The 25,653-nt window shown below is 42.4% G+C and overlaps 1 protein-coding gene across 1 annotated transcript; it reads right to left on the bottom strand.

Moving 5' to 3' along the window:
• ERGIC3 (ERGIC and golgi 3) lies at nt 1-25,350 on the bottom strand. Its single transcript, XM_064729750.1, has 13 exons — nt 25,231-25,350; nt 25,042-25,112; nt 24,439-24,526; nt 24,201-24,320; nt 22,897-22,990; nt 21,576-21,741; nt 19,900-19,957; nt 7,811-7,842; nt 7,064-7,160; nt 5,341-5,405; nt 4,387-4,523; nt 3,501-3,556; nt 1-933 (listed from the first exon to the last, which is right to left on the bottom strand). The coding sequence occupies exons 1-13, from the start codon at nt 25,316-25,318 to the stop codon at nt 854-856; spliced, it is 1,152 nt and encodes a 383-aa protein (XP_064585820.1). The 5' UTR covers nt 25,319-25,350; the 3' UTR covers nt 1-853.
• Between the last annotated feature and the right edge of the window lie 303 nt (nt 25,351-25,653).

The raw sequence follows: 25,653 nt of genomic DNA, 5'->3' as shown, positions 1-25,653 counted from the left end.
ACTTTGCCACAATGCAAGGTGTCTTTTAATTCTTATTTCCAATTTAGTATCAGAACTAGTTAAAATAATTTAATTATTCTTCCACATGCCTTACTAGAACAAGAGAGGATGAACTTTATTTGAAAATATATACTAAGGGGAAATAAAAAAAAAATCCAATTAAAAATCAATTAAAATTCTGGACACCTTTTTTTTCCCTGAAACATCAACTTGCAACTTTCAGAAGAACAACTGGGAGCTCCCCCAGCACAGAAAGTACATCCCAAATGCCTAGGCGCCCCATGCATTCCAGGAGGGCTGGAAGGCAATAGATGGGATTCAGCACATTTTTACAAAGGTCTGACATACAGCATCAGCACACCCAGAAACATTTTATGGAAAAATTAAAAATCCCTGATGGTGTTGCTAGAAAGCTTATTTCATGGCAACTTCAATCCATTACAGGTCTCTTGACAATAAACTACATTATTTCTAGAGGCAAACTGAATGCAGTATCTCCAGCATCTCTGTTGGGAATGGGAACAGAACTGGAGGAACATGGACTGACACAAAAAGAGTGTGACAGTAGGGCCTGCAGAGCCAGATGTGATATCTAATCTTTATATAGCAGCAAGGCTCAAGTTGTTCCATCCACAAACTAAGGCCAAAGAATCAGGGCATATGAGTGGTTAGGGCCATGCGGAAGTTCCAAACATCTTCTCCTGTGCACTCTCAGAAGACCACTTGTGCTTCAAAGAGCCTGTTCGGTTCTCCTTGGAGGCTGGAGGGGATTACTTTGTTTTGTTTGTTTTTGTTTGTCTGTTTGTTTGGTTTTGGTTTGTTTGTTTTTAAATGGGTTGATGCCATTGCTTATTTATGTTGTCTTCCCAAGTTCAATTTTCTTCTGGATGGCACGTGCTGAGTGATAGATCAAGGAGTCAATGAAACCGGCAACTAAAGGAAAAAACCAAAGGGATGAAGTCAGACATGCCTCAAAGACAGAACAACTCCCAAAGACAGAAAACACAAACCCTGCTGTCAGAGGAAAGGAATACCACGTCCATTAGACAGAAAAAGGTTCTGCTGCTGCTGTTGCTGCTCAGAGCAGTAAAGTCCTCATCTCCTCAGGACAGACAAGACCCACCCTACAGGACAGAGGGGATCATGCTTCTCTAGAAAAGATCCCTTTTCCAGAAATAAAAGAGACAGGCTGCATCATGCATGTTTACTGATGACTGAGAAGAGTTTGGAGAGGAAGCTGATGTGCTTTACGCCACTTGTTGCCTTGATTCAGCATGCAAAGGACTTGTTTCCCATTTCTTGCTCATTTCACATCAACTCTAAAAGTACCATATGCTGGCCTTGAAGGATGCCCTTTATTGGAGATAGCAATGTACACCTACCAGACACAAAACAATACAAACCACCACCTTTAATTCTTTCTGCAGTATTTTCCTCAAACCTCTCCAGCCCTGAAGAAGCCTATTAATTCAGTGTTTGTTTGTGACCACAGAAAAACTCAGAGCGGCCTACTGTACCATAAACCCCAGACAACCAAGGTTTTCACAGGATAGGAACCTTGAGTTCCTGCCAGGGAAGGAACACAAAGGTTGCTAGGGAGCTATTTTTCAATGACTGGGTTTTATAAAGCTTCATATTCTTTCTTTTATTCAAAACTTCAATCAAAGGAGTAAGTAAATGATTACCTGGCTCTATACAAAGACATTTCAATATGATACAAAGCATTGCAGCTAAAATGGGAATTGAATCCTCTTTTTATTATTATATAATATGATATTCTTGGACTTAATATTTGGTCTATCATGCTTCAGATAACTCTTGTGTGGTTGTTTTGCTCTGAAATTATCTCTATTTCTGGAATCAATTTGATATGGTTACACGAACACTGAGGTGACTTTAGAATAGCACAGAATCATCTAGGTTGGAAAAGACCTCTAATGTCATAGAGTCCAATTGCCCCCAGCTCTGCCAAGCCCACCACTACAGCACGTCTTTAAGTTCACATCTACACATCTTTTAGATTCCTCCAGGAAGGGTGATTCTACCACTGCCCTGGGCAGCTTGTGCCACAGACAACCCTTTCCATGACAAATTTTTTTTTTTTTAATCCAATCTAAACTTCCCCTGGTGCAACTTGAGGCCATTTGCTTTCATCCTGTCCCTGTCAGAAGAAGAGACTGACCCTCATCTGGCTCTGACCTCCTTTCACATAGTTGTAGAGAGCAAGAAGGTCCCTCTTGAGCTTCTTTTTCTGCAGGCTGAGCACCCCCACCTGCTCAAACCTATGTTCCCGCTCCTTCCACAGCTCCATTCTCTTCTCTGGACTCGCTGCAGCACCTCAATGTCTTGCTTGTCATGAAGGGTCCAGAACTGAACCCAGGATTCAAGGTACATCACCAGTATGCAGTGGGGGACAGTCACCGCCCTGGTCCTGTTGGCCACGCTATTGCTGGCACAAGTAATTTACCTTATTGGCCATTAGCTGATTTGATCTCTAGAATACAGAGAGTCTGAGCATGGTACATGGCAGAAACATGAATTGGCTGTCAAACCCAGTCAGTGCAAATGGGCACTTGAATTTGTCATGAAAGTAATTTCTGAATGACTTTTCAATTCAGAGATGAATAGGATAAAATTTATTGCAGACAGAAATTCTGTTTAACAGTATCAGGTTAACTGAGCACTGTGACACCTCAGATGATGGGAATCTTGCAGATAAAGGTATGATGTTATATACATAATTGATACAGACGTTATGTGACACAGAAACTGGTTTCTCAGGTCACTGACCACATCTTCAGGCTGGCCCTTAACACCCACATGTCTGACTTATGAGCACTCTGGATTACTACCTGGAGAGCATGGCTGCACCAAGGCTGCTCTCATGCACAGAGCTGAGCAGATACTGATTAGCTATTCCAGATGCCAGCACTGAGAGTGAAGTGCAGATACTCAGATGTATCTGCAGGAACCTCTGAACCTCTTCTCAAAAGACCCCATCTAGTCCTAGCAGAATACTAGCTGGAGGTCCTATGTCTGAGAGCAGTTTGATGTCTCTCAGATATATATTATGCCCATGGCAACCTGGGTTCACAGACTTAACTGGCGTTGATTCCACATGAAAACAAGTATCTACTTACAGACCCAAGCTGGCCAAGAATGCAAGTACAGACACTTTCATATGGTCTGTGAAGAACAGCTTTGTTAGAAAACAAAATGTCTTGTAGAGCATCAAAATGAAATATTATGACAGGTCTACAGGTCTAATTAAATGAAATGCTGTAATAGGTCTACATTATCTACAGCATCTTGTAAGCCTCCAGTGCTAGCTACAGTCTGATGTCACTCCTGCGGCTCTGCAGAACATGTATCACTTCCCAAGGGCTGAAATAACCTCTCTTAATCAAACAGAGATTTATTACTAGACATGCAGACTTTAGAAAGCATAAGATAGTAAATATTTACACTTCAGAAAGCAAAATGATTGAAAGGTGCAATACCTGTAAATATGCCTCCAACAATGGCACAAACTCCAGTGAGAAAGTGAGTAAAGGACCTAGAATTTGAACAACCAACATGAGCTCAGATACCAATGTCAGGTATGTAACAATTAACTGATAATTCTAATAATATTCATCATATCATATAAGTATGCATTCTCTAAATAGTCATAGCTAACAATTCTCAAATTAAGGAATTAATTAACCCCTACTGGCTACAGAATGGAGTTTGTCACTGCTACTTTTAGTCATCAGCACTAAAAGAAGTACTGAATTTATAAACTTGAAAGATGGGCTTTCAATCCCTAAGACATTCCTACCCAGTGAGAATGCACAGGAGGGTCACGCAACACACTAATTAAATCCTAAGCACACATTAATACATTTTAAGATATAGACATTTTCTGCCCCTCATTATGAACCTCAAAGACTGGACAGCTACAACCCCTTCCCTTTCCCTGCAGCTGCAATGCCAGCCATTAACCCAGAGAGAAGAGGAGGTTCCACACTGGCTGGAAGATGTAGAAAAGTGATAGCAAATTCAGACTAAAGAACCAGTTGGACTATGTGGGTGCTGCTGGTAAAATGGGTATGCTATGTAAATCTAATCTTCCCATTAGAAGTCTGAACCAAGAAACATTATATAACACTTCTGCTCCTTGCACCACTTTCCTGTCCCATCTTGATACATAGCAACAGATAAAACCCAGACCACAGTTCACACAGAGAGGAAGAGCACCGGTAAGCACCTCTTCCTTTTCACTGGCTGGGAAGGGGTTTGGATGAATTTCAGGCATTTGCACTATCATGTCTAAATGAAGTTTCGAGCTATGCAAAATTACAAAATCAATGAAGAATGAACAAAATAGAATGAAATGTTTCTCACCTGTGCTTCTCTGTCAGCTTCACCATCATGGGTGAAAGCTCATACAGCACAAAGACACCAGGCAGACCCTGGTCTCCCAGTAGCCCATTTGCTATTTTCTCATGTCGTGTAACTGAGAACTGGTTAGTTCTTACCACCTACCAGGAAACAAACACAGCAAACATTATTTTGCCAACAGGGAACAGGAAAGGCTACTAAAACATGCATTCAGTGAACCACATCAGTGTGGCCCTGCCCATGTGGGCAACCTGACAGTGGTTAGAAAGAGTTGAAGAGCTCTATCAGAGCTCTATCAGGAACAGGTATTTGCTATCAGGTCTATTTTTACTATAGGCTACCAGTTAAAGCTGCAGCTAGCCCATGGTATGAAGGAAGCATAACATCCAGGCTGGACTATTTGGTCTCTGCTGGCACACAATAGCATAAGCTGTCCCTCTCAACCCTGAGTCTATGTCACCCTCTGCAGGACCAAAATGCAGTCCTGCCAAGCATGCTTCAGGAGACAGCACTGATAGCAAAAGGCCATAAATAATCAAGAGTGAGAAAAAGGAAAATAATATATAGAGGCAGGAGATCAGAGAAAGACAGAGATAGCCTGTCTTCACATAAATTAAGATCAATCTTCAGCATTCTTCTGTGCCCTGCCATTTTTCTACATGTTGTTCATACTAGCCCTATTCTTAGAGCAATTAAACTGTGTTTCTGTAAAATAAAATTATGTTCTATCATCCCTACTAAGTTATCTGACACAAATTACAATCCAAGTGGAGAAAGATACTATCCAGGTTTTTTTACCAAATTCCACACTTGGGGTTTCCAAGTACTGAATGTACAATATAGCCCCTGGTATACATCTGGCAACACATCTGGATCCACAGTTACTGTCAGCACCAAGAATATGAGAAGAAAGTGAAGGCTTCCACTTGTCAAAGTAGCAGGGAAAAAGGTACTTACTTCACCATCTACTTTCCTATACACAGTGGGGACCACTTTGACAAAATATTGAAACATCATAGAAGCTATAAGCAAAGAAAGGGAGAGATACAATTAATATAAAGCCATAAGCTGGAAGCTTTTCACTGACAGGTCAGGTAGACACAAACTACTTTTGTTCAGCTTGTCAGGGAACATCTTTCTGCACAACAGCTGCTGGAGGTTTTCAAGGACAGTAAAGTAAATGTCTGAAATGTGTCTTCCTTTTGCCAAAGTGAATTTCATTTCTGCTCCAACCAAAACCAAAACTCATGGCATTTTGGCCTTGAATAAATAGAAAAACTATTTCTACAAACTTGCTATAGCTTTACCAGTAAAACTTCTTGCAAATTCAATTCTAGTCCAGAAAAATATCTTAACAACATAACCCTAAGAAAACTTCCTCAGATCTAAATGAGTATCTCATATCAACTTCAATTAACATTGCAGTTTATTCTTGTAGAAGCATGGCATTTATTGTATCAGAAGATGAAAAGGAAGATCTGGACCAGTGAAGAAAAAAATAGAAGAATCCCTTCTGTTGCCCCAGACCAGCCTGTTCCTTCAGTTCTCTTAAGGATAACACAATGCAAGAAAAAAGCTATTTTCTATGGAATTCCCTAAAGAAGACTATCCATCCATTTCTACAGCAGAAGTAATTCTTGCATATGGTATATTTAGCTGCAATAAACATAAATTTGACCTGCAATCTACTGCTTCTACTTCTTTACTGGAGCATCTCTTCAGAACAAATTCTTCAAGAATTTACCAACTGAGGTAAATTTCCCTGAGGCTCAGGATGAAAAGCTTGAGCTTATGCAGAAATTTACCAGTCAGCTACAGGTCCTCCCTCTCTGATAGTTTGTTACTTCATAGAATAACTACAGCATCATAATCATACTGAACATTATGATACCTTTTAATTTTTTGTGCTTTTTTTCAAACACCATCATCTGATTTGGGTACAAGGATCAAAATCAATGGTAGAAAACTTTAAAGAACAGATTCAGGTAGGACTAACAATCCTATCACCACTTCAAAGCAAATTACTTCTTTCTCCAAGCTTTATTACATACAGTTCCAATTACCTTCAAAGGAAAACTATTCAGACTTCAGTGGATCTAAAAAAAAAAACCCTCTGCAATGGCATGTAAAGGACCTTTCATAGAAAAGCAGGCTTGTGGAAATAAGCACAGCAGCAGCAGGAAGAAAAAATTGTCTCACAAGCCAGCAAATCTGGAGCTATCAAGATCAGCAATATTTCGACTTCACTGCAGCTTTTCAAGCTCTTACTGTTGGGTATGTCAAGATCAGCCAGACACATAGCTCTCCAGCAACTACCAATTAGGCCTTTTTTGTCTATCTTGCATCTTCTCATTCTCTCTCACGGTAAGCAGTAGTTAGACAGGGCTCTCCTTGAACTATATCTGAGGTAGGCCTTTAATAATGATACACTGTACATGCTGTTGTGCATTCACAAATGCTGAAAAGATACCTTTCAGAAAGGTCACAGAATCCAAACATGTTGGCAGACTTCTTCCAGGTGAATGGAGACAGCCGCTCCAGAATGAGCAAAGGGCGGAGGAGTCATATTTCACATAACACTGTCAGGGTTTTTGTTGAAACTGAGAACTTTGCTCCTGTTCTCTTCTAACACTTATTAATACAGACACTTAAAAAGAGAATTCTTTCAGCTGTCTTTTACCTTGCTGTGCAGTGATGGCTGTTCCATCCAGAGGGTTCACAATGCCTGGATAATCCCTTCCAAATGAGAGATGTTTGATATAGTGCGTCATATTGATCTGAAATGGAAATGCTAATAACTCAAATAGCTGCAGAGCACATGAGGGGTAAGGTAAGGGGCCTGAAGGTCGTTATTGGTATATTTTTCTGAGCCTGGCTCTAGAACAGAGACAGGTGTTCCTTTTCTCCATGCATCCCAACAGTAAACTCCAAAACATTTGCTCTTCTTTTTTATTCATTGGAGATTTCAAGACAAGGAATTTCTCCTTCTCCTGCTTGAAATCTACAGATCTCAGTGCCCTTTCCTCCCATCTACAGAGCAGGCTCTCCCACCCACTCCTCTCTCTGCAATAGGAGCACATACTATCAGCTGCCTTGGAGGAATAAGTATGAGCATTGTCTGCTTTCCTCCCAGCACAAGGTAAACTCCAACAGATCCAGAAGCAGCTGTGACAATATTAACCACAAGAAACTGTGAAGCATAGATTAAGGAAAAAGGCAGGCTCAGGAAGAGAAGCACAGGCTTGCCAAGCAGCATGCAAATGTCATAGAATGTATTTCAGAACCCTCTGTGAAAGCAGGACCCAGGTTTTGCTTAGACCCATAAAGCGAAATCTGCAGCAATCTAGGATCTCAATGTGGCAATGGGAGGGAAATCCAGAAGGAAAATAGACTAAAAGAACTGTAACACTGCCGTAGAAACACTTACATTATCAAGTCCGAAGCTCTGCAGATCGTGAACTGTAACAGAAAAATAGTTAACAATATATCTCACATTGTCATAGCAATAATATCTCTCTCCCATATTCTAGCAATAAGTCAGCTCCTTTTATTTCCATCACAATCTAAAATGGCAAGAAAATTGTCTGGGCTTCTCTCTTGCTTGCATAGTAGGGTGTGTGACAGATAAAACTTCTGTAATACCCCTCCTTACACAGAGCCATTACTAGAATAAAAGAAAATAAATTTAATTTGGGGTTACTTCAGCTTAGGTATTCAATCCTCACCTGCATGTATTCTTCATCTAGGGCAAAAAAAGACCCCAGAGGTCAGAAAAGAAAGCTTTGCTGTTAGCTACACATAACTTCTCTCACTCCTGTAAAACACAGAGGCACAACAGATCTAAACTAACAAATGAGCAGAGCACATGCTTTAATATAACATGCAAGTGCCCTTAAAAATAATCCTCATCTTAGTAACTCTCAGCACTCTGCCTATCAGCCTTGCTACTGCTGCCCAGAGAACATACTAGGAAAGGAAAAGTCTTTGCAGAAATGGTACGAGCAGGGTATTTACAAACCATTAGTAGGACCACAGTGACTGTCACTAGTGCTGGGATTTGGGGAATTTGGCCTGCATCTCTGCCCTTCCCACATGTAGCAATGTGACAATGCTGGCAGCACCACACACCCCTAGAAGGGATCTGGCAGAGATATGGTATGGGGATTTTTGAAGGAGTTTTGAATGCGTTAGAGATGATACCTCTGAGTTTTTTAGATTATGCGATTTATTTTTCTTATCTTCTACATAGGCAGGAAGGGTGAGTTTGGCTCACATCTTCCCTGCATGGCTCAGAAGGTCATAAGACCTCTAGTTACAAGACTTTTTAAGAATTTATTGATCAATAAAACACTACCAACAAGGATATTTATGTTTTTGACCCAATCCTTAAATATTTTGTCTTATGGACTCATGGTACAGTGTAAACTTTATTAGCCAATCATGTTATGTATGACAAAAACCTACAGTACTGCATTCTAAACCTCTTGTTTACCTTTGTAACTACTTTTATTTTTTCTGTATCTTAAACTCCAAAACTCTAAACTGTCTTCTATTTAGCTTAACATGTCTCTGCTTTAAACTATAAATCCACATTCTCGCTCCCAGCACCTAAGTTTGGAAACCTTTTCCAGGGTCTCAGATCAAATCCTGTGTTTAATTCTAACCTTCTAACCTTCGGCTTACAGGCCCAAAATTCTGAGAGTTCCCTGCATTTTGGATTCCAACATCTTCCCATTCTTTTTGTACTAAGAATACTCTTTTGATGGCTTAGTCAATTATCTTTCGTGCAGTGGAGTAGGTAAGGTACTGCTATAACTATGATGACAATCAATATATACATGCTTATCTTTAAAATCTGTGGGAGGCAATGGTTATTTTCTAGTTTGCTACTTAAATGACTTTATGCAGTACCAGGAGCATCAGTCTCAGGATGAAAATCTAAATTGCAACTCCATTTCAGTATCACTCCTACCAGGTTTATCCAAAGTCATACAATGAACTCCAAGAAGCCAGAGTCTGTGACCATTTTAACAGGTAAATTCATGCGCTCAGGAAGGCAGACTTCACCTTTCAATTTAGCAAAGTAAAACACAGTTCAATAATCGTGGGCTATTACCTTAGGAGCTAATGGAGTCAGATCACCAAGTGTTGCTACATTATTAACAATGATTAGAAATGCTGCTCCCTTGAGAGCCTAGCACAAGAGACAAGTTGCTGTGTTGATTTGGCACAGCCTGGTTTTTGGTAGTGAGGGAGGGCCACAGGAGTAGTTTCTGTGAGAAGCTGCTAAAAGCTTCCACCACGTCCAGCAGAGCCAATCTCTGATGGCTCTGAAGATGGACATGCTGTTGGCCCAATTAGAGAGGCTGGTAATGCCTTTGTGGTGACACAGTTAAGAAAAACTGAAACATGCATGTGCAGTTTTCTCCAGCCACGTGCTGCTGCTGTCCTGGCGCAGCACGTGGCAAGCCTCTACTGCCTGGCCAACCCCAGCCAGCCGTGTCGTGGGAAGAAGGGCAGGGGCAGCGTCAGCAGCCTCTCCTTCCCAGGCCCCGCAGGAAGAGAGGGGTTAAATAGTGCGGGGCCGTGGTGGCCGTCACTGCCCGCTTGGTGGTGGTGGGCCACGTGGCCAGCAGCAGAAACACGGTGAGAGACTCTCTGGCACAGAACCTCGATGAGATTGACCTCTCGGAGCTGCGGGATCCTGTAGGAATCTTTGAATTAGCAGAACTCGTTTTCAAAAGCACCTATAAGCACCAGTTTTACTTGCAGTCACAGAAGAGGAGGAGGTGGGCACATGTGAGGGACAACAACAGGGCAACACCAAGGTCAGTGGAAAAAGAGGGGGATGAGGTGCTCCAAGTGTTAAAGCCAAGATTCCTCTGCAAGCCATGATGAGGACTATGGTGAAACAAACTGTCCCCTGTGAGGCACGAAGTTCATGGGGGATGTAGAGATCCACTCACAGCCCATGGGAAAAGTGCTCCTGCCAGAGTGGGTGGATACCAGAGAAAGATGTGATCCAGTGGAAGACCCAAATAGAGAGAGAGACCCTCCAGAGATAGAGGGCCCTTGCTTCCAAACGCCTAGTAAAAATTTGGAAGTATATGTGATGGTGGGCAGGGGAAAGAAAGAAAGGAGAAGTGGCCTTGGCATTATGCTCTGTTATTCTTAACAGTTACCAGCAACACTAGGCTGTTTCATGTTGCACTTATTATGTGCACTTAAGTCAAGAGTTCAGTGCCTTAGCTGCCAGTGAAGTGTCAAGTCTTGCTACCTTTTGTACAGACACTAGCTGGCTAACCTTCAGTTATAACAAAGTTCCACAGAGATCCTGGCTCTGATGGGTCTGCATTTAAACTTGACCTACGTGAAGATCCTTGTGGGTCCCTTCTATCTCAGAATATTCTATGATTCCATACCACCAAAGGAATAAAACTTTCTTTGTCCCACCATCATTTGGTCCCTCAGCTCATTCCTATCCCACCCACCTTTCAGTCATGAGCCATCTCAGACTCTGTAAAAGGCTGAAATGCAAGTCTTGCTTTATCTGAGGCTATTCTTCTAGTCAGAACAGCTCCAAAGTAAGGTTAATTCCACAGCTGCACTGGCACAGTGATGCACAGGGAGGGAGAGGGATGATCCTTGTGGTAGCTGTGCTCCTAGAACCCTTTGCAGGATTATGATGCTTGTCAGATTTATCACCTGGGTAGTCACATGTGTTGGTACATGTGAAGCTGTATTGAGGACTAGTGAGCATGACAAAACTTACAGGAACAGCACAGTACCAAAGAAATCCCAGGGCATCACTTGAGAAGGACCAGACATTAACTAACATGTTACACTAGATTTACATTGTGTGTGACCCCTATTATTAGTTATGGCTACTGAAAAAAAAATGTCCCCAGAGTGCTCTGCTATGCTTTCCACAACTAAGTAGTTTTTATAAAACTTCCCTCCAATAAATGATTTACAACTCTGCAGTAGAGCTGTTCAGTTTCTAAAAGAGTCTTCCACCATCCCGCAGGTTTATTTCTCCTTGATCACCGATGATTATTCTAAGCACATATGTACATACTCTACATTGCAGATACACATTTAGCTTAACATAAACCAGCAGGCTACTAAGCTTGCTAAGATAAGGAACAGGACAAGGAAAGAGAACAGAAGATCTTTAAAAGACAGTCTGCTAGGACCAAAGAGTCTTATTTCTGAAGAAACAAGCACATTTTTTTCATTTCCTTAACCACATCTAACAGGCAAAATAAAGATACCTGCTAAACATCTTAAGTTTGTCAAGAACTCTGTCTGCTTTATAGAACCAAGATTTGTTCATGGTTTTAGCAACACAGTTTTAAGTAATGCTGTCTATCTGAAGAATTCTCCCCATCCTGCATTTCTGACCTGGACAATCACAAAGCCTCCTTGGACTTCACAAAACTCAGTTCTTAACCCCTAAAAGAGGATTAACAGCACTTACAGCCATTCAGGACTCTGTCAATAAACATGTGAAGGTTCTAAAAAACTGAAGACTGCCACCCAAACACATTGCTCCAAGGTGAGATAGGACACCACTTTTCAAAGTGGGGACAAATTTTATGGAGGAAAGTATCTTACAGGAGCACAGTGGCAGGAAGATGGAAGTGGCATAAAGATGTGCTGTGAAGAGGGGGAATGAGACAGGGAGCAACACAGAAAATGTTGCAGCTAAGCAAAGCTGAGACTCTGAGTCCTCTGCCAGATGTTACTGACTTAAACACCACATCTCAACCTGCAAATGCCATGATTACCCATAGAAAAATCCAATGATTTACTTAACCCTTGTAAAAGTTCCTACAAACTACTCACAGATCAGCTGTCTTGGTACATGAAATTTCAGGACATATTCTCTAATGTGCTGTACAAATGAGATTAAGTGAGATAATTCTCTCATCTGACTTGAAAAGGCAGAAGTTGCTCTAACATATCAGCACATTCCCCTCAAGCACATTAGCGGCACAGTGCAGCTAAACATTTGTCAAAACATTATCTCCAACATGGGGATACTAAAATCACTTAAGACAAGGATTCTCCACCTTTTCCACCTCGTTTACCACAGAAGAATGACCTGCACAGCTCTCCTATTAGCTTCCTGGAAATCTTCTCAAATCCCAGCCTAGATCAACAGCTCCTTCCAAAGGAGATTTATGAGCTCAGCAAATAACAAAAATCATGTTAGTTCTGTAGTCCAGAGGAAAAAAAAGGATACAGCAACACCTAATCTCAACAGCATACACTGGGAAAACAAGTAAAGTAGAAGAGAAAAGAGAAATGTTCATATCCTTACAAACAGATTCGGGTAGAGTAGTATTTAAAGTTCATACCATAAAGGGGAAGAGAAACATCTGTGCTTATGTGCTTTTTAGGCCATATAAAATCACCCCCTAGACAGCTAAAGGACTGGTATACGGTCAAGCAATCATTTAAAGTGTAACAGAGAACTCAAAATGCAGTAATTAATCACCAAAAGGAAAAACACAGTGGGATGTGCATATATGTTAAGTGAACTCCAAAGCAGCATGCCAAACAACAGTATTGGTTATATTGAGATTATTTTTCAGTCATAAGATAAGAGAGATAATTTTAGGAGCAAAGCTATTCAGAACTGCACCCAAGGTTTATATTTACAACATATTAACATTCAAAGCTGTGTAACAGGTTCTTTATTCTTAATCAGTCCTGTGCTATTTTCATCCCACCTGATATACAGAAGAAATAACAAATCATGAAGCTGATTTTGTTCATTCTGTTGCAAGATCCTGACAAAGGTGAATACCAGGAAAGACTGGGGGCAGGGAAATGCATGTTTGAACAGCATATCTCAAGGGAGGTAAACTCCTTTTTTGTTTGTTTCAAAAGCTTGTTCATTTGTATTGAACACTGTGTAGTATATACATTTAGCACTAATCAGTAACTGTCTTAAGCTTACAGAGCCTTATGGTTGTATGGGCCTCTGAATCCTTCCCACAGCAATTTGATCCCCTTAGCTACATCTCTGCTGGGGCTTCTACAATAGTATGATTTTTGGTATGGAGAAGGAAAGGCAGCTCCAGAGGGCTACTTGACAAATGTTAAGCGTTCCCAACAACTGGTACAACTTGAGCTCTGATGGATGATAGTGAAGTGACAAATGAAAATGTCATTTCTGTTGTCTCCAAAACAGATTTGTTATAACTTGAAAACAGTTTGTCCACCATAAATGGGTGAGACCTTGCATCTTTCAGCACTAAGACAACCAAAATCTGGTAAGAGGTCACTAGGGTAAAAAGAAAAGAAAAGAGGATGAAGTAAGACTCTCAGTGTTCAGTATTCAGTATGGGGATAAAAACAGTTCCCTAACAGACACTACTTTGGGACAGAAGTCAGAATGAGCTCATACACACCTCCTCTATGGAAGGAATCGTGTACAGGTGATCAGAGGATTTGGATCTTCCCACACTGAACTGGTGTCCTGATGGAGACTGAGTCCCACATAATTTTTTTTAAGTATGTTGTTGGGCAGGAGAAGAACTCAGATAAGTAACTGCTACCTGTAGAGGCCTGTGCAATAGTAACAAGCCCACAACTACTTGGGCTATAGGAAAGGAACAGAGAAGGAGACTGCAGTCTCTGCAGAAAAAGGAGCTAGTGTGACATGCTCTTGGCTGACACTGGGAAGGTGCCAAGGGACTTGAAAAATGACAATCAGTCTGCAGTCAAAGACTTGGTAGCTTTTCACAATTCATTAATCAAAACACTAAAAAGTATGTAAATAGGAGGCTATTTGGGGTCATCCACAGCATCCAAGAATGAGTTCAAATAGGTTCTGGCTGTCAAACAAGCTCTAGCAGAGAAAGAAAGAAGCCCTTTGTTAAATACATAAACAGAACACTAACAAGGATGTACAACTGACCAGTGGATCTGACTCCTAGAGAGCTAACAAAGCTTCACACCTTTCTAGGCAAAGCTTGGTGGCTCCAAGGAGAAGACTCCTTTTCCAGGACTGTCATCATAACAAAGAGCAGCAAACCTGTGTTTTTTCCTTCCACAGCCATCACCACAAAAGAGGATGAAAACAAATGGTAATCTCTCAAAAACAGCATCTTCAAAGATAACTTTGTTCCTCCAGCTGACATGTAGGGTGCAAGAAAACCACAAAATTTGGACCACATACAGACTGCTTCATCCACAGAAATTGTCACAGTCATTCAGAGTGTGTCTTCAGGACAGAATGTCCTGAATGATGCCACCAACACCATCTTCTTTTTAAGGAACTGAAGGAGTCTAACGAGACATTTTAAATAATCCTGAAAAGCTCTCTGGCTGTCAAAAAAGCATGATGGCCAATGTCTTTTCTAAAAAGTACTGATGATGGTGTAACCACATTTCTCTTCACAGAGAAAAGCAAGGCACAATATGACAACATGATGGCACCTCAGCAACAGAGTGACCCAAAGACAATCTAAAGGAGGAATGAGAACCCTCAGCCTTTTCCCTCGACTATAAGAAACAGAGCAAGAAAGATGGGAAGTGATATAGATAACGTCACTCTCCTCAGGAGCCTACCATTAGGTAGGTGAAGTTTCCACAGGCAGGAAAGTCACTCTCAACTACTGCCGATGAAGCAGGAGATGGCTGCTGCTGTACAGGCATGGACAGACATGGCAGCAGCCCCTGAAGCACAAATCTCAGAGGTTAAACAGCTAAATCACCCAAGCATTTCTCTTTCCTCTGAGACAGGAAGGAAAGACCACAGATGTGAATTGCTGCAAAAGAAAACAGATACAATATTCAGAGTCACAAATTGGCCCAGCTGATGGTGGAGGCTGTCCTTGCAGATGCAAAAGTGAAAGAGAGAACTTCACCAAAATCTGCAGCACATTGCATGAACCAAACATAAAATTTCAGTTTAGGATTCAAAGTCTAAACAGACAACAGTGAAGCAACCCCAACCTTAGCAAGAACCAAATGAATAAGCAGGGCTTGAGGCTGTGCTGCTTAAAACTGAAGACTCTAAGTATTGGTAATGTTTGATTCTGGCCTCCCTCAATGCAGGAGAATCAAAGCTACTTGTTTCAGTGTTAAGAATTCTGACTGGAAGTGCTTCAGCCCTCCTCACAATCTCTTTCAATCCTCCTCCTAATGATCTGGGATTTCTTAGTGCAACTGAACAACAAATGACCATTTGCAGCCACTATGACATTCCAGAGTTGGAGGTCTTCTCTGACACTGATGCTGTCACATCATGGTGCAAGCCTAAAGTGACCAATTTTAAATGCTTCCAATAACTTGGAATGAAAAGCAGCATCACTGCTTGCTTCAAAAGCAACACATTTCCAAAGATTCAGCTCAGATTCTCAGGGAACACAGGATGTGAAGAACAGAGACAAGTACCAGTTCAAGAAGTTCAAGCATGGTATTTATGCACCAGCTAATAGGCAATTAACCATTTTAGATGGCACAAAAGCATAAGATCAGCCATGCGAGTCATCCTAGACAGGACAATTCTGATGACCTGAGATTAGGAATGAGTAGCAATACACACTAAAACATAGTAATGGTGAAAACTGAGATAAAATACTAACTAGTAGTAAAGTGCTCAGTCTCTAATGGAGAGCTGAGAACACAGAGCTTATGCAAATAAAGTTATATATAACTGAAGTTAAATAACTAAACAGAAATAAAATTGCACCTTACACAGTGCTGCCACGTGTATCAGGCCCTCTTATTCTACTTTCTGAGATAAAGCCATTTCAACTTGCTTCTCCTTAGGAAAGAAGTTACAGTTTCAAGATCTTAACACCAAGCAAACAAGAGTTCAGAAGCTCAGATCAGGATTACATCTGTAGTCAGATCTACAAAGTGCTGCTTAATAGGACCCTTGGGACAGTCACAGTGATGCCCATGTCCATTTCCTGGCTGGAGATCTATAATACAACAGGAACTTCAGCATAAAAAGAGAGGAACAATGTAAGAAACTGAAAAGCTGATATGCAAGCTTCAGTATTTCAATGCCACCTCAAAATAAAAATCCAACAATCAGCTGTACAAACGTGGTACAGACTCCAATAGGAGGCAAGAAGAATGGTGCAGTGGACTGAACTTTCCACACTACTCATATTCTTGATCCTCATATTATCTACTGATTCGTATCAGTAGGGAATAGAAAGAAAAGCAAAAATACTGTCAGTCATTAGAGTTCTGCATCAAGTAGGTCAGGTAAAATGACTTAGTGAATTGTTAACGTGACTTACAACAACAGTTTGGAATATTCAGACTTCTCTTAGACATTCAACTTCATCCTGTGTGACATTCTGTTAAATGTATTAACAGGACTGCATGTTAAAGCAGACCCTACTGAAAGAATCAAACACCACAAGCACTTAAGTTATTGTCTGGAACTATGATCCAAACGAGATACAAGTTCTGGAAATACCTCACAGAACTCTGTCCTCTAATACTAGTCAAATTCTTTACCTAAAATTAAAGGGAAGAAAAAACCCCAAAAGATTAGAAAGAAAGATTACAGTGAGTCATGTACAAGAAAACAACCATACACCGAGCGGTCCATTTTCCTTACGGGTCTGGAAAACTTCCTTGTTTGTTGGTTAGTGTAATGAAAACACTGCCAAGGAAAAGGCTGGGTAGAAAGGAAAATCCCACATTATGAATAACTAGGAAAGCAAGAGAGAACAAAAGGAAGAAAATCATTAGGGCACTGCTTCTCATGTTTAACCAGGATCACAATTCTGGATGCAGTCTGGTACCTTCAGACAGAGCTGAACTGAAAGAGGTTCAGAGAAATCCTGCAAGGAAGGAAGCTCAGAGGTTGACTGGTGTCCACAAATGACCAGCTTCATATGCTGTGACTCTTCAGCAGGGAAAGATATGCCCTGAGCCCTGTACAGGAAAGGCCTATGAAATGCTGATGGGGAAGGAGAGAGTGGGAAGCAACTACACTCTTTTTCTGTAGGCAAAGAGGAGGCCATCAGATACAGCCAGCAGGAACAAGCAAATGAGTGGATGAGGTTGGCAGTAACTACACAGTCCTTTTGGATTTTTGTAGTAAATGCCATGGACCTGGGCGAGACCCCATGGAGAATCTGAACAATAGGAATGCCGAGACAGCAACAGAACTTCCTGTCTCCCTGACCCCTGCCCCAAAGCTTATCTCTGTAACCCCACAGGCTATGTTACTTAACCCTCACTACTGGTCAAATCTGGATCCCCCGAACCCTATAAAAGAGGTATATTTTAGCCCATTCGACAGAAGAAGAGCTGTCACTGGGACCCCTCACAGACTTCCCCAATAAAGCCATCTCTGTGGAACCACCAGCATCTCTCCCACTCCTCTCTTGCCGTCTGCTGCAGCCTCAGCCCGGGGGCACCCCTACCTAGCAGCCAAGAGCCGAAACCCTAAGAGAGCTTCCAATCACTAATAGAGCTGATAATCACCATGCTTGCTAGAGGGTAGCCCCCGGCATCAGCCTTGAGCTAGCTTAGCTTTGGGCACCCTGTCTCCCTGGGGACTGAGCTCCCGAGCTATCTTGCACTGCTTGATGATAAGGCCAGAATGGAGGCCTTATTAGGTTTTATCTGTATTTTCTGAGTGAATTTTAATTCAGCTCTGCAGCATTTCTGGAGGACATGGAATTAGAGAGCTATCCTGACCTCTCTGTACACAAAGTAGCTGCTCTGAAGCAGCCAGCTTGAATTCCTGTCTGTTACAGAGAGGTGTAATATAGACATGCTTCTCCGTAACGTATATGACTTTGCTGATTCTGGTTGTAGTAAGGTTGCTGTTGTCATGACAGTTTAAGCACACAAAGGAGGTTTTGCCACAATAAGTGAAATTTTTTTTTTAATTACAAACGATCAATATTATGGGGGAAACCATTATTGTTGTTTGTACAAAAGTGCTTCTGTGCTCAAAAGTTTGTTGTTCTCCAAATACACCAGTTACTCCCACCAAGCACATTCACATTCTCCCCTGACCTTAACCACAGCAGTACAGACTAAACTGGAGTGAGTAATAAAAGGAAAAAATACAGATTTGATGTGTGGACTCTTCACTGGATAAGGAACTGCTTGGATGATCATGTGCAAAGGGTAGTGGCCAATGGCTCAATATACAGATGAAGACAGGAACGAGTAGGGTCCATGTTAGGAAAAGTACTGTTTAATACTGTCATCAATGACATGGACATTGAGACTGAGGGCACCTCAGCCTATCTGCAGATAATAGCAAGTTGAGTAGTAAGGTTGATGTGCTTGAGGGGCAGGACACCATCCACAGGAACCTGTACAAGCTTGAGAAGTAAGCCCAGTGAACATCATGATCAAGTGGAAGGTGCTGCACCTGGGTAAGGGCAACCCCTGGTACCAATACAAGTCAAGAACTGCCCAGGGGAGATGGAACTGGGAGTGTTAGTGGAAGAGAAGTTTAACATGACCTGGCCATATGCACTGGCAATCCAGAAACCATTTGCATATTGGGTTCATTCCCAGCAGTATGGGCAGCAGGTGAGGGGGAGGACACTCCCTCTCTATTCCACTCAGGTGAGACGCCACATGCAGAGATGCCTCCAGCTCTGCAATGCTCAGCACAGGGAAGATGTGGACCTGCTGGAGCAAGTCTACATGAGCACACAAAGACGCCCCAAGGGCTGGAGCACTTCTGCTATGTAGAGAGGCTTGGAGAGCCTGGAGAAGAGAAGGCTCTGGGCAGACCTGAGAGCCCCTTCTAACAGCAAAAGGGAACTGTAACAAAGATGGGAACAGATATTTTAATAAGGCCTGTTGCAATAGGACAAGGGGCAATACTTTTAAACTAAAAGAGTGCAGATTCAGACTGGATGTAAGAAATTGTATATGTTGAAAGTGATGAGACATTTGCACAGGTTGCCTAGAGAGCTGTCAGACACTCAGTCCCTGGGAACATTCAAGGCCAGGCTGGACTGGGCTCTTAGCAATCTGCTCTAGTGGAAGGTGTCCTTGCTCATGCAGGGCGGTTGGACTACATGGCCTTTTAAAGGTCCCTTCCAACTCAAACCATTCCATGATTTTGTAAACTACCACTATGGTTTTCACCACGCTAAATTTATATATATACTCAAGGAAGTCCTTCACGACATAATTTTACTCTGAACCTCATGAATAGAGGAAAATATCCCTTCTAGAGGTACTTGTAGTTAGGTTCAGGTCTGAAAATTTTACTTGCGGTTGTTTGACTGCAAAGCAGCAAAGTTTTGCAGAACTGAGAGACTACCCAGAAACATCCTCTACCAAGTTCTTCCACGCTCATGTGGTAGCACCCCTAGAAACCACTTTTCTGTTTGTCCATGATAGTTCTAAACCACTGTAACAAAACTTCAACAATGTCCTCCTCACTGAAGCAGTGATGTTGTTACTACAGACAGTAATGCAAAGATATTAAAAGAAAATGGTCAGACACTTGAAACCAAAAGGTCCAATAAACAGAAAAAGAAAATACTTTACCATGTACATGAGACTGTTGAAAACTTTTTCCTGGTGCAAAGTGAAAATTTCCAGCTACCTGCAGGAGACAATAAACATTCATTAAATGGTCTGAATCTATGTAAGCAAAGCAGTTGTACTGGTGTTTGGACTTTTACGATTTTGTTCACACAAGACAGACACCAACTGACTCATTTTCACAGGGGACAGTAGCAGCAGACATTATCCTAAAAGAGGTATGAATTTCCCATGTTCATTACAGCCAGTGATGCTGAAATCCATAATTAAATACTGATGTGGATAACAGCTGTTCTATCCAGATTATTTTGTGGACATAAAAAAGAGAAAAGGAGGAATTAACTCCAAGTAGGGAACTGTCTGGTCCTTCAGAAAATACAAAACACTATCAAAGAAAAAGAGAGGAGAAAGTGAGGATGAACACTTATAAAAATAGTCAGCAGTGATCCAACGTATAAACACATGAAAAGAAGAGCATGCAAAAATAAAGCACTTAACCTACTAAATCCCCCTCCCAAAGCAACCCCCCAAAAATCTGCAAAAGACAAACTGGTAAAATTTCATCCTGGACTCTGAAAGGGATATGGATATTAGGCGCCAGTCCTCCCTGACACTTACTAGCAATCACATGCACTGTGCCTTGGAAGATCTGAATGTACCAAGCTCACTCATTGTATTAAATATTTAATGCCTGGGCAAACCTATGCTTTATGTTAACTGCAGACCTGTTGAGAATGAAGATGCACAAAGTTCCAAGTGCCTAAAAAAAGGCCCCAAAAACTTCCCCAGTGACACTCACACTTGGACCACTCCTACATCCAGAATTCCCCCTGGAATCTTCCTGCTCATCATATATTGTGAGAGAGGGTCCCATAACAGTTCAATAGCTATGATAATGCTCAAATCACAGTCTCTGGATATGACAGTACAAGGTCTACTTTCTAGAAATAAAGACTGTGGTCTCCAGGAAGAATACACAAGGATAAAAAAAAAGAAAAAAACCTCCAAAAAATAAAAAACCAACAGAGTTTGAAGTTAAAAACAAACAAAAAATAGCCTGGGTCTGACTTCTTCTAGAGGGCATTTGGGTATGCAACCTGTGTATTTGTGAGGGTAACCCACAAAATGACAGGTTACATAGTTACCTGGTGCATCTTGTGTATTTTCATACATCATTTGCATAAACCACCTCTCTGAGCATTTTCAGCTCAACAACCAACTCCAATAGCCTTGCTTCCTGTTTTTCTAAAGAAGATAACATTTCACTCTCTCCAGCACCTCTGAGGCAAGTTATCTCCAGCACCCACTTGTGGCCTCTGATTTAAAACCGGAAGGGCAGTGGAACAATTCAAGCTAAAAGAAGCTGCCTCTCCTCCTCTAGAAATCTCAGCAAAAAGACTTGGTACCCAGGTGGGATGAAAAGACGAACTTCACCAGCTGCCATGACTTCCTATCAGCCCACAGAACACAAACCAGAACTAGCCTCTTTTCCACTGCTCTTCCTGACTGTCCTCCTGAACCTCATGACAAGCACAAAGACGTAGCACAAAGACGCCAGAGGTTATTCTATGATAGTACTGTAAGCACCTAAAACTGGAAAAGGAGAAGAATGCCCCAACTCTGCCTTTTCACAGTCCTCACCATCATGCAGCAGGTTCACAGCAAAAGCTCTCTCTCACCTTGTTGACCTCTAGGAAACCATACACTTGGCAGCCCTCATTCTTCTGCTCTTGCATTTTCTGGCTAAACCCTTCCCTCTTGCACTGCTCTATGCTATCTGGGTTCTTGAAGGCCCAGCCTCGCCGCCTGTATGCTTCTCTGACATCGTCACAGGTATTACAACACCTGCAAAAAGCACAAGCACCATCTTACCATCTTTATCATTAAGACGAGATGTCCCAGCTCAGGACTTGAATCCTTGACAGGATTCAACAAAGCAGCAACACAAATATTGGGGACTGGACCTTGGAAAGTGGCCTAATGGTCCTGAATAAGCATGATCTTCTTGATGTGCCTTTTGAGGTTTGGAGGTGAGGATGCACACTGTTTGAATACAGGACTGGAGTCCAAAGAGGGCTCTGCCTGGCCATTTACACAGCCAAGGCATCCCTTGGCAAAGAAATTTATCACAAAAACATCATCAGTGTCCCCCAGTGATAAGCAGTTTAGAACTTCCTCATGTGAACAAAGCACCTGCCTATTTTTATTGCTCCTCTCCTCTGTTTTTAGGCCAAGACATTGGGCTAAAGGGGGGCTTAACTACAAACTTTCTTTGTACTTTTCTACCTGTGGACAATACTTGGTTACCAGAAAAAAACCCAGGTTTCTTCCTTGGTTTCATGTTTCGGTGGACATGTTGAACGAATTCCTGCTGTTGAAGGCAGCAGTTATGAATACCTCAAGATGAAAACATCTCTGGGAAAGGACACAACTTGACAGATGGGACAAACCAAGTTATCACTGAGCCAAAAATAGCCAAAATTAGTCCAGAACCTATATGGACTATCATGGATCCATTCTTACAGTAATTTCCTGTTCAGAGGAATGAGAAATACGAAAAGATGCCTGTTGTTTGTGTGAACCATAGATGTCTGGTCCTTTCTCCTGTAAGGAAACAATGCCACCAGCAGCAGTGAGAAGGCAAGGCCAGGGCATAACCAGGTTTTACATCAAGATACCTCGTGTAACAGTCAAATCATTTAAACACCTCTGCTCTGGACATCAAACAAGCCCAGAAAATCTCTCACCTGCTGAGACACAAGTTTTGTACTGCTTAAACAGGCACGTAGACAATCCAAACCACCTACAAATGCACCTTCTCAACAATCTTGAGTGCAGCTTCCAAAGGCATAGGCAAACCACAATAGCTCTTATCACTGAACATGTGCCTGAGAGCAGGATTTCATTGCACAGACCTTCATAGACATTTGGAAAAAAAATATGCATATAACATACCAGGATTCAAGCGCTAAGAAGATAGGAAAAAAGTGCAAAGGTTACCGAATGTCCTCTGACTCTGCCCCATAACAGCTCTCGCAGCGATCAGCATCCAAAGAATTTGGATCAAACACTTTTTCTTCTTCTTTTCCCAGCTCTAAGACAAAACAGGATTCAAAGTGATGAGACACATCTAGAAACTCTGTCTTGTACTCTTGTTCTGCTCTATGCATAATGAATACTCTGCACACAATGTGCTACTGCACATCCTGCAACCAACGTCCACCTAAAGTGGTATGTATGTAGCCTGCTGAGGTGTGGAGCAAAACCAAGAAGGAGCATAGTATTTGTCCTCTCAAGAACAGCCTCCATGGAAAGAACTGGCTATCTGTAAGCCTTGCTGAAGCATCAGACATTGCTTGCATAAAGGCTTTGCTAAAGCATCTAAAGTAGACCCAACCAGTACATTATAAGCAATACAGGACTTGCTTAAAAACATGTAGAATAGTTTTTTTACCCAAATAATAATTTTTAAAGTCACAACCTGTGATGGTTGCTAAGTGACATAGCAGTAAGAACACTATCACCACATTCCCATGAAAACCAGAGAAACCCTAGTGCCTGCCAATTGTTCAGCTCTTGGCTTAGTTTAGCCTTTCAGTGTCAACAACAAAATGTTAAATCTAAAGTGATACAAAGCTAAAAATTTGGTCATGTTGATACTCAGAGCTACACTGACTCCCAGAAAATAGAACAAGTAACTCATGTTCTGGAAAGGAAAGTCAAAATAGTAATAGTGTGCGACTGAAAAATGCTGTGTTAGAATCCTTTCTGGTTGGTATCAAAGAACAAGGATGAGTCATAACATGTAAAAAATGTAGAGGAGAGGTTTATGTAGCCAAGGATCCCTTATTACAGCTTGCAAACAACAGATCAACTCACATGTATTTATCCAGGTGTGCATTAACACACACAGAGTTAATGCAAGTTTAGGCTTAAAAGTTAAGTCACTGGAGCCTTTCCTAGAATCACACAGTCCCATTTGTTCACGCACTGTGATTTAAAGCCAAATTTTGCAAGAACAGCTGCTTGATTTCTAATCTCAACAGACCACCAACTGTGCAACTTTATTCCTCAAATGCATCCATGGGTCTTTATCATAGTTTCAGAGGGACTGGGCAGAGATTTTCTTGCAAAAGTACTGAGTGTAAAAGTAGTTTAATAGATCTGCATGTTATAAGGTATTCAAGACTTTGTGGCATTTAAACACTCTACAGCTGTCACCTTGTTCCCACAAATCTCAGAACAGGCATACAACGGAAACACTAACAGAGCATCAAACCAGGACAGGTAGAAGAGCATCTTACCATGTCTCTCAGCCTCTGGAGTTACACGATTCCCAGCTTTATCCAAGCGTTGTTTAAACAGATTGTGCTCTACATCCAGCTGCTGCTCTCCTGCTACATCCATTGCATCAATGCTCAAATCTGAAACCAGTGCACAAGGAAAGTGATCTACAAGCATACATTTGTTATGAGCACACTGAGCCTCTTGAGTCCCCGCCAAGGACAAAAATTATCATCACCATTCAGAAGTCTTACTCACAAGCACAAGGCATATGTGGAAAAATAACATCTAGATTGATCTTCAGTTTATCTCCCCTTGATTTATCAACGTATAATTCTGGATGAACCTGGGAACAAAGGAAAAACAGTCCCATTTTACTTGTGAGCAAATCAAAAGGCCCCTTTCTCTTGGTGCTATGGCCCAGGAGCTGATTTTTAAGACAGAAGAGGTTTGCGAGACAGCTGAGCCACTGCCCTGCACAGCCCAGCGCATGCCATTTGCAATGCTGTTAAATAACTGGGGGATCTCTGAACGTGGGGAGGGAACAAGGCTTCAGCGCTTGCTTTCCCTTCTTGGCTTGGCATGGCTGCTCGCAGGAGGCGTGACGTACCGCCGTCCTGGCAGGACGCCACAGACGGAGGAGGGCAGCTCGCCCCCACAGCCGCGGCGGCCGGACAGGGCACAGAAAAATAACGCGAACCGCAGGTCTATGCTGGGCGAAGCTGCTGTCTGGGCAGCCCAGGGGGGCGGCCCGGCGGGGGCAGGGGCAAGGGCGCTCCGGCCACTATGAAGGGTTGCCCGCCGCGAGTCGGAGGCAGCACCGGGGTCTGGGGCCGTGTCCGCTCCGTCGGCGGTACTTACCTCCTTGGTGAGGTAGTACTGCAGCTCCGAGAAGAAAAGCAGCACCATGATGAGCCCGCTAACTGCCGTCACTGCCAGGGAGACGAGAACCACTGTCAGCCCCGCCGCAACCAGACCGCCGCCGCCCTGAGTCTCTAACGAGCGCCGGCCCGCCAAGGTCCCCCGGCCACCCGCAGCGCCCCCGCTCACCCAGCGCTCCCCCGCACGTCTTAACCCGAAAATCTTCTAGAGTCTTCGGAAAAGCGTCGAACCGCTTCAGCCGCCACAGCGACTCCATGACGCCGCGCGGCCCGGAACCGAACCCTTCTTCCGGCGCCGGCCTCACCCCGCTCCCGGGCCCGCCCCCGGCGGGGAGCAGTTCTCTGTAGCCGGCTGAGCTTCCCAGTCCTGTCTGTAGCCTCAGTATGCCGGAGGGCTGGGGTAGGGCACTGACAGCTTTTCGAAAGCAGTCGAGCTGTCCCCTGGGCCCGCTGTGGCGGCAACAGTACGGAAGAAAAGCGTGTCGGCAGAGCACTGAATCATGATTTTAAAGGGTTAAAATTTTAGCTGACGGTTAGAACCAATTCATATTGAAGTTAGATACACCAACAATAGGTTAATGATTATTGGATG

Source organism: Zonotrichia leucophrys, chromosome 20 (genome assembly GCF_028769735.1).
Source record: "Zonotrichia leucophrys gambelii isolate GWCS_2022_RI chromosome 20, RI_Zleu_2.0, whole genome shotgun sequence".
Classification (NCBI taxonomy): Eukaryota; Metazoa; Chordata; class Aves; order Passeriformes; family Passerellidae; genus Zonotrichia; species Zonotrichia leucophrys.
This window is presented reverse-complemented; position numbering and strand designations above follow the sequence as displayed.

Coding starts and splice junctions, on each gene's coding strand:
- ERGIC3 (XM_064729750.1), bottom strand. CDS start 25,318: ATGGAGTCGCTGTGGCGGCTGAAGCGGTTCGACGCTTTTCCGAAGACT. Junction 19,958..21,575: donor GTTTCCTAGAGGTCAACAAG/GTGAGAGAGAGC, acceptor TGTCTCCTGCAG/GTAGCTGGAAATTTTCACTT. Junction 7,161..7,810: donor AGAGCTTCGGACTTGATAAT/GTAAGTGTTTCT, acceptor TTTCCATTTCAG/ATCAATATGACGCACTATAT.